The sequence below is a fragment of the Dromiciops gliroides genome, chromosome 2, assembly GCF_019393635.1.
Source record: "Dromiciops gliroides isolate mDroGli1 chromosome 2, mDroGli1.pri, whole genome shotgun sequence".
In the NCBI taxonomy this organism is placed as follows: domain Eukaryota; kingdom Metazoa; phylum Chordata; class Mammalia; order Microbiotheria; family Microbiotheriidae; genus Dromiciops; species Dromiciops gliroides.
Window position 1 is genome coordinate 534,204,528 of NC_057862.1, and position 12,464 is coordinate 534,216,991.

The following is a 12,464-nucleotide window of genomic DNA, read 5'->3' on the forward strand; positions in this document are numbered from 1 at the left end:
CTGAGGGGGGTGGGTGGGAGAGTGGGAATGGGGAAGATGGGGGCTGGCCCGAATCTTATTAGCAACAGCTCACATTTGCCTAGCCAGGCAGCTGAGCTGCTCACCCCCCACTCAGCTCCCTTGTTTTATCTGTTAGCACGGCAAATTAGACCCATCATTATCACATTTACAAAGTGCTTGGCACACACACACAGAGAATAAACCAAGGGAAAGAAGCCGGAGAAGACCACAAGGGGAAGGGGCCAGCAGATAGTGAAAAAGGGACCTACTGGTTCTCCCTATAGACAGATTGGCCACCATGGAGACAGTGGGAGTCAAATTAGATTGAGGAATACCACCTATGGGGCAGGCCTCACAAAGACTAGGGTTTCACCTAGAAGAAACTGATATTCCCTTTGGAGAAGAGGAGGAAGAGGGCAGGATTAGGCATCAGTGAAAGATTGTTCACTGCAACGCCCACTGGATGCTATTAACCCTTTCTTTGAAGAAGTCCTCCTCCAAATCTCCCAGTGAGATCTGCTTGGGATTGAAGTATTTGGGGCATTCACTCATTCATCAAGCATCTGTTGAGCAGCTATTACACACAATGTAATCCTGAATCCCCTGAATGGGGATACCAAGAGGAATAAGCAGGATAACAGGCTACATTGTAGAACAAGAGGATAATAGGACTGTGGGTTTAGAGAACCCTTCATTTTACAGAAGAGAACACTAAAGTCAAGAGCAGTCTTGTGGCTTACCCAAGGTCACATAGGTAATAAGTGTCAGAGCTGAGATATGGACTCAGGTCCTCTGACCGTAAATTCAACAGTCTTTCCACTTTATCATGCTGCCTCCATTCTTTAACCTGGTAAATTAGAAAAGGGAAAATCTAAAGGCAGAAAGACTAATTGGGAGGCTGTTAACAGTTATGTTAAGAAATAATGGTGCCTCTTTAAGTTACGGGCCCACAACTGGCAACATGGCTAAACGCACCAAGAAGGTCGGAATTGTTGGTAAATATGGAACACATTATGGTGCATCCCTCAGAAAAATGGTGAAGAAAATTGAAATTAGCCAGCATGCCAAGTATACCTGCTCCTTCTATGGCAAGACCAAAACGAAGAGACAAGCTGTGGGTAGCTGGCATTGTGGATCCTGTATGAAAACAGTAGCTGGTGGTGCATGGACCTACAATACCACCTCTGCAGTTACACTCAAATCTGCCATCAGAAGACTGAAGGAATTGAAAGACTAGTAAAATCTTCTCCCCATCAAATATCTGTAGCCCATAGTCCAACAATAAATGGGTTAATTTATGGAATAAAAAAAATCACTTTGTTTTTTAAAAAATAATTTTTTTTTATTTTTAAAAAGAAATAATGGCTTAGACTAGAGAGGGTGATGGGCAAGTAAATAGAGAGAAGGGGAGAGATATAAGAAGTGTTACAGAAGTAGGACTGAAAGGGCTTGGCAACTGATTAGATATTGAGGGATAAGCAAAAAGGAAGAGTCTAATACAAGGGTTCTTAACTTTTTTCTGTCGTATATCCCTTTGACAGTGGTCTAGAGAAGCCAATGGACCCCCCTCCCCCAGAATGATATTTTTAAATAAATAAAATAAAATATATATGATTACAAAGGAAATTAAGTATGTTGAAATAAAGTAATCAAAATGGGTTTTTTAAAGCAAATTCATAGACCCCAGGTTAAGAACACCTGTGTTAATTGCAAGGTTGGTGGCAGGGAGGAGAGTGGTATCTTCAACAAAAAGGAAAGTTTAGAGGAAGTGCACATTTAGGGGTAAAGAGAATGAGAGTGGCTTAAGATCAGTTGAGACTGAAGTACCAATCGAGGGATGTTCATCAGGTAGCTAGAGACATGGGACCGACATTCAGGAGAAAGATTAGGTCTGGAGATATGGATTTGGGAATCCTCTATGTAGTGATAATTTTTCAACCCATGGCAACTGAAGAGCTCAATGAAAGAACGAGAAATTTGGAAGAAAAAAAGAGGGCTCTTTGGAATCATTTGAGCTTACAGGGTGGGAGATAGATAATAGCCAAATGGAGTCAAAGAAATTAAGAAGGCATGATTAAAGAGGTAGGAGGTGAACCAGGAAAGAGCAAAGTCACAATAGCTAAGTTAGGAGGGAATATCCAGGTGGTAGATCAATTGACAATGTTAAAAGCTACAAAAACTGGAAAGAGGATAAAGACTGAGAAAAGGGCACTTTATTCAGCAATTAAAAGTAACAGAAAGGGGGGCAGCTAGGTGGCACAGTGGATAGAGCACTGGCCCTGGAGTCAGGAGGACCTGAGTTCAAATCTGGCCTCAGACACTTGACACTTACTAGCTGTGTGACCCTGGGCAAGTCACTTAACCCCAACTGCCTCACCAAAAAACAAAACAAAACAAAACAAAAAGTAACAAAAAGTAACAGAAAGGTCATACACATATCAAAATTTTCTTAGTGACACTTCTTTGTTACAGCAAAAATCTAGGGGGCAGCTAGGTGGCGCAGTGGATAGAGCACTGGCCCTGGAGTCAGGAGGACCTGTGTTCAAAGCCAGCCTCAGACACTTAACCCTTACTAGCTGTGTGACCTTGAGCACTTCACCCCAATTGCCTCACCAAAAAAAAAAAAAAAAAATCTAAAAACAAAGCGAGTGCCCATCAGTTAGATAACGGCTGAACAAATTGTGTCATATAGTCTTCTTATGTTTTGCTGAATTTTTCACATTCATGATTTCTTCCAGTGAGGTGATTTTTTTTACTACTTTCTTTGGGCATAATTAGCTTAACCATTTGCCAGTCAGTGGACACTTATATTTTTCCAGTTTTTTGTTACCACAGAAGTGCCATAATGAATATTTTGATTCATATGGTCCTTTTCTTTCTGTTTTTTTTTTTATGTACTGGCGGGAGAAAAAATTAATATGAGGAATTTGAAATATAACCAGACCCTCCCCCCCATCAATTATGGAAAACTCTAAAATCTATCCCAGGTTCAAGGCATACCTTGGGTCAGCATCCACTCAAAACCACAGCTCACCAGCCTCAACCAAGGTCACATTTACCACATCAACCATAAGAAACAGGGATTCAAAAGAAAATGCATTTACTTGGGATAAAAGAAAAGGTAAATAACAAGGGGTTAAATCAACCCAGAGCTTTCCTACCCTCATTCCCCAAATGGCCTCCTCCCCATATGTGTCTCCTGGGGTTGGGATTGGAGGCAGGAAGCACTGATCTCAGCTGTCACCTCCACATCACAGCAGGAGCAGGATACAAAAAAGCCACTCACTGCAGGGGAGTCAGGGGGGATAAATGGCCACAGCAGCAGAATATACTGGGTCTCAGCTCTTGATTAGCCATTCTGGACTTCTCCTGCTGCCTATGTACATACACACAGCAGGCAGGGAACACAGACAGTTAATTCATGAATGGGTCAATATTTGGAGCTAGAAGTGACTTTAGAGACCATTAAGTCTCTAAAGATGAGGAAACTGCTTTAGTTCAGAATTTGCTTATGAATCAATCATTGAATCAATCAATAGGCATTTCTTAAGTTACCTACTTGCTATATGCCAAGTACTGTGCTAGGTACCAGGAATACAAAGGATGAAATACAAATACAGAGGATGAAACCTAGTCTCCCTTCATTTTTTTACCCCAATGGGGAAAAAGCACTAATCATCATGGGCCAAGTACCCAGAAACACTGTCTTCTCCAATATTCCCATGCTTCCTGGTCAATGTCTGATCACCCCCTTCCTCTTCTCTTAGCAGGATTTGGCTCCCAATGGTGTTATGGTTTAAGGAAGTACTTAGCTACTCAGCACAGAACTCTAGACAGAGCTGTAACTAAAAATTCTCAGGCCTGGAAAAAATTCAGCTGGGGAAGATGACAAGAGATGGATATAGTCAATGGTGTTGTTGTTCATCCTTCATTTTCAGAGAGAACAATGACATCAGGCTGCAGAGAAAGAAGCCAGTGACATATTGTTAGGAGAGTTGGAAAGCAACTTGACACTTTTTTAAGTGACTAAAAATATAATACCTTTTGAAACCAAGATCCAACTAAGCATCCCTCCCCACCAGTACTTAAAAAACAGAAAGAAAAGGACCTTATGAATCAAAATATTCATTACAGTACTTTTGTGGTAACAAAAAAACTGGAAAAAAATAAGCGTCCATTGATTGATGAATGATTAGGCCAATTATGGCCCAAGAAAGTAATACAACATCAACTCACTGGAATAAATCATGAATATGAAGAATTCAGAAAAACATGAGAAGACCTAAAAAAACTGTTGCAGAGTAAAGAAAGTATGACCAGAATAATGGTCTATGAAATGACTATAATGTAAATGAAATATTATTAAAATGAAAATTAATGCCCAAGATTCGCCACAAAGAAGAGCTGAGAAAATGAACCACCTTCCTTTCATTACAAAGTGGGGGACTATGGGTAGGGAGTTGCTTATATTGTCAGAAGTGGTCAAAGTGTCAATTTTGCTTATTTTTTAAAACTTTTTCTTTCTTAACCTTAGTTACAAAGGAAGGTTCAATGAGTAAGGGAGTGGTAGGGTCATTCTTAGAAATAACTGTAATCCAACAACAACAGGTATCAATAAAACAAAGAGAAAGAAAACGAAAGAATTTCACATCTTGCATTTTTTCAATTATTAATAAAGAATTAGACATTAAATATTCCACATACTATTCAGCCTTTACATTCACAAGATGATTTATAAAAATTACGGAATGGCAAGACTGAGAGAATTGTACAATTATGTAGTTTTCCAGTTTTTATATACTAAGGAAAAGAAATGGGCAGGAAGCATGGAGTCAGGAAGACTTCTTTTCCAGAGTTCAAATCTGGCCTCAGACACTTACTGTGTGACTCTGGACAACTCATTTCACCCTGTTTGCCTCAGTTTCCTAATCCATAAAATGAGCTTGAGAAGGAAATGACAAACCACTCCAGTATCTCTGCCAAGAAAACCCCAAAAGGTCCTTCAGTTGTGTGTTGAACACAACTGAAAAACAACTGAACACACACAAGGAAAAGGAATATAGGATAACTCCTGGAGATAAGAACAAGAAGCATTTTTTTCTTTCTTATTAAGTAGCTTCTTCATCTGCCAAATGAAAGAATTGGTCTGGATATTCTCTAAAGTTCCTTCAATCTAGCCCCATGTGTTCCAATCCAAATTTCTAAGGTCCCTTCCAGCTTTTCAGGTCCAACTCCCTTTGAGGAAACCCAAAGTCACCTACTTAATAAGTATCAGCACTAGAATCCATTCCCTCTAAGTATGAAAGCAACAGTTTTTACCCTATACCACATTGTTTTGGTTTTTTAGAAATTTATTCTATTTTCAATTCATGGAACAAAACAAGCATTCCCATAACAGTACAATAAAAGAGATGATTATGCAGGAAACTACAAATCTCTCATGTACAACTTACTATTCCCTCCAAATATACAACAAAGTTATCATATACATTTATTTTCTTTTTTTCTTCCCTTCCCCCTCCATAGGTATATATAAACCCACATTGTGATTGATACTCATGTGATACTTTATTTCTGAAGCAGAATCCAACAAGACCATGTTGTTGAACTTATACCTAAGCAAGCAAGGAACCCTTCTAGAGTATCCCCATCAAGCAGTCATTCGAATTCTACTTGAAGATCTCTGGGAATGGGGTATCCACTGCTCCAGAGAAGGCTCACAGGGGCAGCTGGGTGGCGCAGTGGATAGAGCACCAGCCCTGGAGTCAGGAGGACCTGAGTTTAAATCCGACCTCAGACACTTAACACTTACTAGCTGTGTGACCTTGGGCAAGTCACTTAACCCCAAATGCCTCACCAAAAAAAAAAAAATATCAGAGAACGCTCACTTCATGTTTTGCTATTCTTAATTGCTAGGGAGTTGTTCCTTACATCACTACAGAATATCTCTGTGCTATTTCTACCCATTCTCTTCAGTTCTGCCCTCTGGGACAAAACTGAGTAAGAAGCCTAACCCCTCTTCCAAAGGCAACCCTTCAAAATTGAAGATGGCACTCACATGACCCTCAAGGTGTGTCTTCCTTAGGATGAACATTTTGTTTCTTCAGCTAATCTTCCAGTAGCATAATTTTGGTGGACTTTCTCCATCCTGATTCCCCTCTTCTGTACAGTCTCCAGTTTTTCAATGTCCTTCCTAAAATGTGGTACCCCATCTGACCATAATACTTCAGATAAAATTTGACCTAGACAGAGCATCACAGAATCACAAAACCTCAGTTGAAAGGAACCTCAGAGACCTTCTAGTCCAACCCCTATGTGAATAAGGACCCCCTCTACAACACACCTGACAAGTCTGTCAGTATTCCCCTTTGGTTTGAACACCTCTGGGAAAGGGGGATCCACTACCTTCCAGATCCTCCTTTATGTGTAGTCTCCCCCAATCAGAAGGTGAGAGCAGGAACTGTCTCATTTTTCTATTAGAATCCCCAATGTGTAGCATAGTTTTTAGAACATACAAAGTACTTAATAAGTGTATTCAGTCATTCACTCACTCAAAACTGTAATAATTACAAAGTTTTTGCATTTATCAAGACAAAGTCTGGCTTACTTTAATATCTACCATTGCTACCAGCTCTTCCCCTTGAGGACAAGAAAAATAATTTCCTCCTGAGAGTGCTGGAATCTAATTCCTCAGCATGTCAGCCTTTCAAATACGGAAGTCAATAAACATGTATTTTTAAGTATCAACTATGTGCAAAACAAGGCAGCTAAGTGGTGCAGTGGATAGAGTGCCAGGCCTGTAATCAGAAAGAACTGAGTTCAAATCTTGCCTCAGACATTTACTAGCTTTGTGACCTTCAGCAAGCCACTTAACCTTGTTTGCCTCAGTTTCCTCATCTGTAAAATGAGCTGGAGAAGGAAATAGCAACCCACTCTAGTGTGTTTATCAAGAAAATCCCAAGTGGTGTCATGAAGAGTAGGACACAACTGAAAAATAACTAAACAACAACAAATATGCAAAACACTACAAAACCCTGGGATTCAATATATACTAAGATGCAATAAAATGTAGACCCTGACTTCAAGAAGTCTACAATCTAATGAAAAAGATGGGAAAGATACTCAAATAAGCATGAGACAAGGTAGAATGTAAAAAGGGCAAAGAAGAGATCCAAAGTGTTTGGAGAAAATATGAGGAGAGACCAATTTCAGCTGGAGGCATCAAGAAAAGCTTATGGAAGAGATATCTCTGGGTCTTAAAGGAACAGAAGGGTTTTAACACCTGTCAGTGTAGAACGAGTCTTATTTCTGGCCTAAGGGATGACTAAAACAATTACCAGAAGAAAGAGAGAAACAGGCCAAGATTGGGGGATAGATAGTAGCCCAGTTTAGTTATACTGTAGAATGTGCCAAATACAGCAGAATGTCCTGCGAATATAAAGATAGGTCAAGACCAACGTGTGAGGGGGGAGCAGCTAGGTGGCACAGTGGATAAAGCACCAGCCCTGTATTCAGGAGGGCCTGTGTTCAAATCCAGCCTCAGACACTTGACACTTACTAGCTGTGTGACCCTGGTCAAGTCACTTAACCCCAATTGCCTCACCAAAACAAAAAAAAAGACCAAAGTGTGAGGAGCCCTAAGTGCTAGGCTAAGGAGTTTGTATTTAATCCTAGAGCCAAGCAAGGAACTACAGAACATTTCTGAGCATGAAAATGATATGGTCAGACCTGTGTACTAGGAAGATAGACAGAAGATGAATTGGAGAAAGAGAATGAAAGTAGAGAGAACAGTTCAGAGGCTGTTACAACAGTCCAGGTCAGAGGTATTAAAGACCTGAATTAGGCTGTTGGCTAGATAGAGAGAGAAGAGAGGGGTGGGTACAGAGCTTCAATCATGGGCCCTAAAGCAAACAGGCAGAAAAGGAATTTGTTATTCCAAATCTTATTGACATTGTGATGGAAAGTAATACTATACCCTTTGAAAGACCTAATATAATATAGAAATGTAAAGACATGCAAAAGTATTCTAAACCATCAACGATGGAGGAATAGATGTGTTACCTACCAACTCTAGTTCCAACAAAAGATGAAAAGCAAGGGTATGGGGATGGGAAATAGGGAAGAGAGAGAGACAGAGACAGACAGAGAGAAAGAGAGACAGAGAGACAGACAGAGAGAGACAGAGACAGAGACAGAGAGACAGACAGAGAGACAGAGAGAGAATTATTGTGGCCCCTGTTCCAATCCAAGCCAGCAAGCCCAAACACTGTGGCTAGATTTCTCTGAGCTGGCACTATACCTTTCTGAATCTATCCTAAGACTCTCCCAGCCAGTACCTTCTCCCCATGTGTCATCTCCCTCCACCTTGACCCCTGCACTCCATTCCATTCCCTTCCTCTGCTTAGCTGCTCCTCAGTGCCTGCTTTCCATTTCCTCAGCCTATTACATGGTCTGTTGAGGATTCTATCCCTTTATACTCCCATAGCTACCTCGGTCTCTCTTGCATACCTCAAACCAAACTTCGGGCTCCATGGGTATAGGCAGAAGTTACCTGATTCATGTAGGTTTTGCCCTTAGGACCAAATGCAAAAACTGTGAGTGTGCCATAGGTGCTCAACAGACAAGGCACTGGGCTGGGGAGGTGTGACTTTAAGCCTCATAGCTCGCTCGTGCTCTCTCTCTCTCTCTCTCTCTCTCTCTCTGGACTCTCTCTCTTTCCTGGACTACAGGAAAGGAGGAAGGGCATTTGGCCTGATGAGATGATGCCATCAATGATCAACAGAAAGGGACCTTCCCAGAGCAGATATCAGTAAGCTAAGGAGATCAGAAGACTCAAGTATCTAGAACCACAGACAAATTCAATAAAACTCAAGATTCTGGTTTATTTCATTGACCAAAATAGTAATAATTAAGAAAGGTTTCCTGCTACCCCCAATTCCTTTACACACTCTCCCAAAATTAACTTATGGTTGGGTTTGGGGTTTTTTGTGTGTTTTTTTGTGGGGCAATGGGGTTTAAGTGACTTGCCCAGGGTCACACAGCTAGTAAGTGTCAAGTGTCTGAGACCAGATTTGAACTCAGGTACTCCTGAATTCAGGGCTGGTGCTTTATCCACTGTGCTATCTAGCCGCCCCCTTAACTTATGTTTATTCTGCATATATTCTGTATATATTTGTGTATATGATGTCTGTGCTGATAGAATTTAAGTTCATTGAGAGGAAATGCTTTTTTTAAAATTTTGGTCTTTGTATTCATAACACCTGGTTAGCTAGGTGGTACAGTGGTAGAGTGCCGGCCTAGAGTCAAGAGTCATCTTTCTAAGTTCAACTCTAGCCTCAGACACTTACTGTGTAAGTTTGAACAACTCATCTTATTTCCCAGAGCCTTGGTTTTTTCATCTGTATAATGGATTTAATAACACTCAGACTTCTACCTCACAGTGAGGAAAGTGTGTTGTGAACCTTATAGACTTTTTCTTTGTGGTAGCAGTCTAACACCTATGGTTACCTCCATTCCTATAAGAATGGTTCACCCAACATACAAATAATGATCAGATCAATTCAATTTAATTCAACTAATATTTCCCAAGAAGCTACTTTATAATAAGAATTGTGAGGAAAGCGAAGTCTAAGACAATTGCTCCCTAGAAAAAAATTACTATCTACAGAATTTCTCCTTACACATCTCAGGGGTTAGGGGTGTGGTATCCCCCACCATCTGGAAAATCCATGTAAAATATTTTGCCCCTCCTTTCATACCAGAGAAGTCTGAATTTTTTTTCTTTTTCTTTTAGAGAGTGTTTTCAGTACCTTATTGTAAAATGTGGCTAAAGTATTTGGTCATAGGCTCTGCATCATCTGCTGGCCTTCATGTGTTGTCTGTGATTTCCACAAAACTCCCCAAAATTCCCATCTAATTTCTTATGTTGACACTCACTATGTAGAAATCATGATGGGAAAAGTCAAGATGTGGAAGGGAGAACTGTAGTCAGACAGAAAAATGATGGCACCAAGTATAGAGACAAAGGAGCAAAGCTGAGGCTACAATTACATGATAAGTATCATGGGCTCCATCTATACTCAGTTTAGGAAAAGAGCTGAGTTTTAAGCTGGCTTTGCTAGTGCAAGTGCTTCCCTCATCAAATCAGTCCATCCTTTCTCAAAAATCACAGTGTAGTGTGTAAGATGGTGAAACAGAGGGTAGTAGAAAAAGCCATCTTGGGACAGCTAGGTGGTACAGTGGATAAAGCACCGGCCCTGAAGTCAGGAAGACCTTAGTTCAAATCCGGCCTCAGACACTTGACACTTACTAGTTGTGTGACCCTGGGCAAGTCACTAAACCCTCATTGCCCTGCCCCCCCCCCAAAAAAGAAAGATGATTTGCAAACACAAAACCTGAACAATAGAAAACTGAATATAATTCATTACCACTTTCTATAGGGGGGCATTTCCTGCCCCCCCCAGCTGCTAGTGCCACCCCCTCTCAGATCATTACATATCTACTTTGTAGAGACTGTACCTTATACTGTATGTTCTTGTGTATGTAGGTGTTGTCTCCTCCATTAGAATGTGTGCTCCTTGAGGGCAGGAACTATTACACTTTTGTCTTTGTATTCCCCGTACTTAGCATACCTGGCCAGGTCTTATATGTTAGGGTAATGAATTATATTCTATCTTACATTGTCCCCTAATGAGCCAGACTGCTCTACTGGTGTCCATCTAGAGATCAAGAGAAAACAAGAAAGACCTGAAAATGTTGAGATGGCCCCTCTGTGGAAAACTTGTGGAAGCACATGGACAACTGTCTTATGAGACCAAAATTGTTAATAGAGACTTCAAATCCCTATCTTCATCTAGAAAAGTTTTGGTTTATGGCCTCTGGAAGAAGACACAATTAAGGAAATTGCTCGGATCACTGGCAAATCATGTGGTGGAGGAGGGGTGGAAAATCTATGCTTCCATTTTATTTTTAATCCAGATTTTGTTATTAAATTCTACCCAGCAGGGTTCTTGTCGTCAAGGATTCCTTTGTACAACCTCTGTGGCTTCCTGCTGTGGAAGGCTCTTTTTCTCTTCCTAGAAAGTGGGTTTGGTTCATTGAACGTGCTGATGGCCAGCTGTCCTGAAGAAAGAGGGAGAAGAGATTTCCTCTGGATGCTCACTCTATAGCACAGTCAATGCCAGCCTTGGTGCCAAGGGTGGACAGGCAGGCCCACAAAATGATCTGCTGACTCTGTAAGTGGGGCCAAGTTACTTGGCCAGAAGCATTTTCTCTTTCTAACATAAATTAGTGATCACATTTTAGTACCAACATCTGGAATTTAAAATGTTCAGAAACAGATAACATCTCTAGGTTTCTCTCTCTCTCCTGTCCCTCTCTTCTGTCTCTGTATCTCTTTCTTTGTGTGTCTCTGTGTGTGTATCTCTCTCTTCTCTCTCTGTCTCTGTGTCTCCATCTCTCTGTCTCTCTCTCTCTCTCAGACACACACACACATACACACACACACACACACACACACACACACACACACACACACACACACACACATATATATATATATATATATACTACCCTTCATAAGGGGAACATATATATGTGTGTGTACATATATATACATACATATACATGACATAATAAGGGGAAAGGGAAGGAATAAACATTTATTTAGAACCTGCTATGTGCCAGACACTGTGCTAAGAGCTTTACAAATATTACATCATTTAATCCTCACAACAACCCTGGGAGGTAGGTACTATTATTATCCCTATTCTAAAGTTGAGGAAACTGAGGCAGAAATGTGTCACAGGGTCACAGAGCTAGCATTCTAAGGTCCAAGGCCAAATTTGAACTCTGAGTGCACTGGCTCCAGGCCCAGCACACTATTTATTCTATCACTGTAAAATTTCAGCTTCAAAACTCTGAGCATTCCTATTATGGCTACAAAAAGAAAGGTCATTTTTATTCTCTCCTTGCTTCCTATTTCCAAATCAAAGGATGGGTGCCAAAAAGTGAAGGAATGTGCCTACCATTTCACTTAGGAAAGGATAAGCCACATCACTCTGGGCAATTTCTAGAACACAACTGAATTATTTCTAGACAGGCATAACTGTTTCCCATACATGAATATTTACATGACAATAGTGATTTATCTCTAGGTAACACAAAAGTTGATCACCAGATGATAAATTCTTTTGGTCACAAAAATACATGAAGATCATTTACTAAGGCACAGAAGGGATATCATCTATATAGGTGAACTCCAGGCATTCTCCCTACCTGTCCCTCATGTCTGAATTCTCTCCCTCCTCATAACTCCTGGCTTCCATTAGATCTTAGCTAAAAATCCTTCTTCTTGTTGTTGTTCATCTCTCATTCTCAAAGAGGACCAATGACATCAGGAGGGTGATGTCTTGACTTGCTAGTGAATTAGATTTAAATGAAGCAGAGCTATGCAGAGACATCAC

The 12,464-nt window shown here is 40.6% G+C and overlaps 1 protein-coding gene across 1 annotated transcript; it reads left to right on the forward strand.

Annotated features, from left to right (window-relative positions):
* Nucleotides 1-961: 961 nt before the first annotated feature.
* Nucleotides 962-1,237, forward strand: LOC122744460 (60S ribosomal protein L37a-like). The gene has a single exon (XM_043989960.1). It carries the CDS (start codon nt 962-964, stop codon nt 1,235-1,237), a length of 276 nt encoding a protein of 91 aa, XP_043845895.1.
* Nucleotides 1,238-12,464: the final 11,227 nt, after the last annotated feature.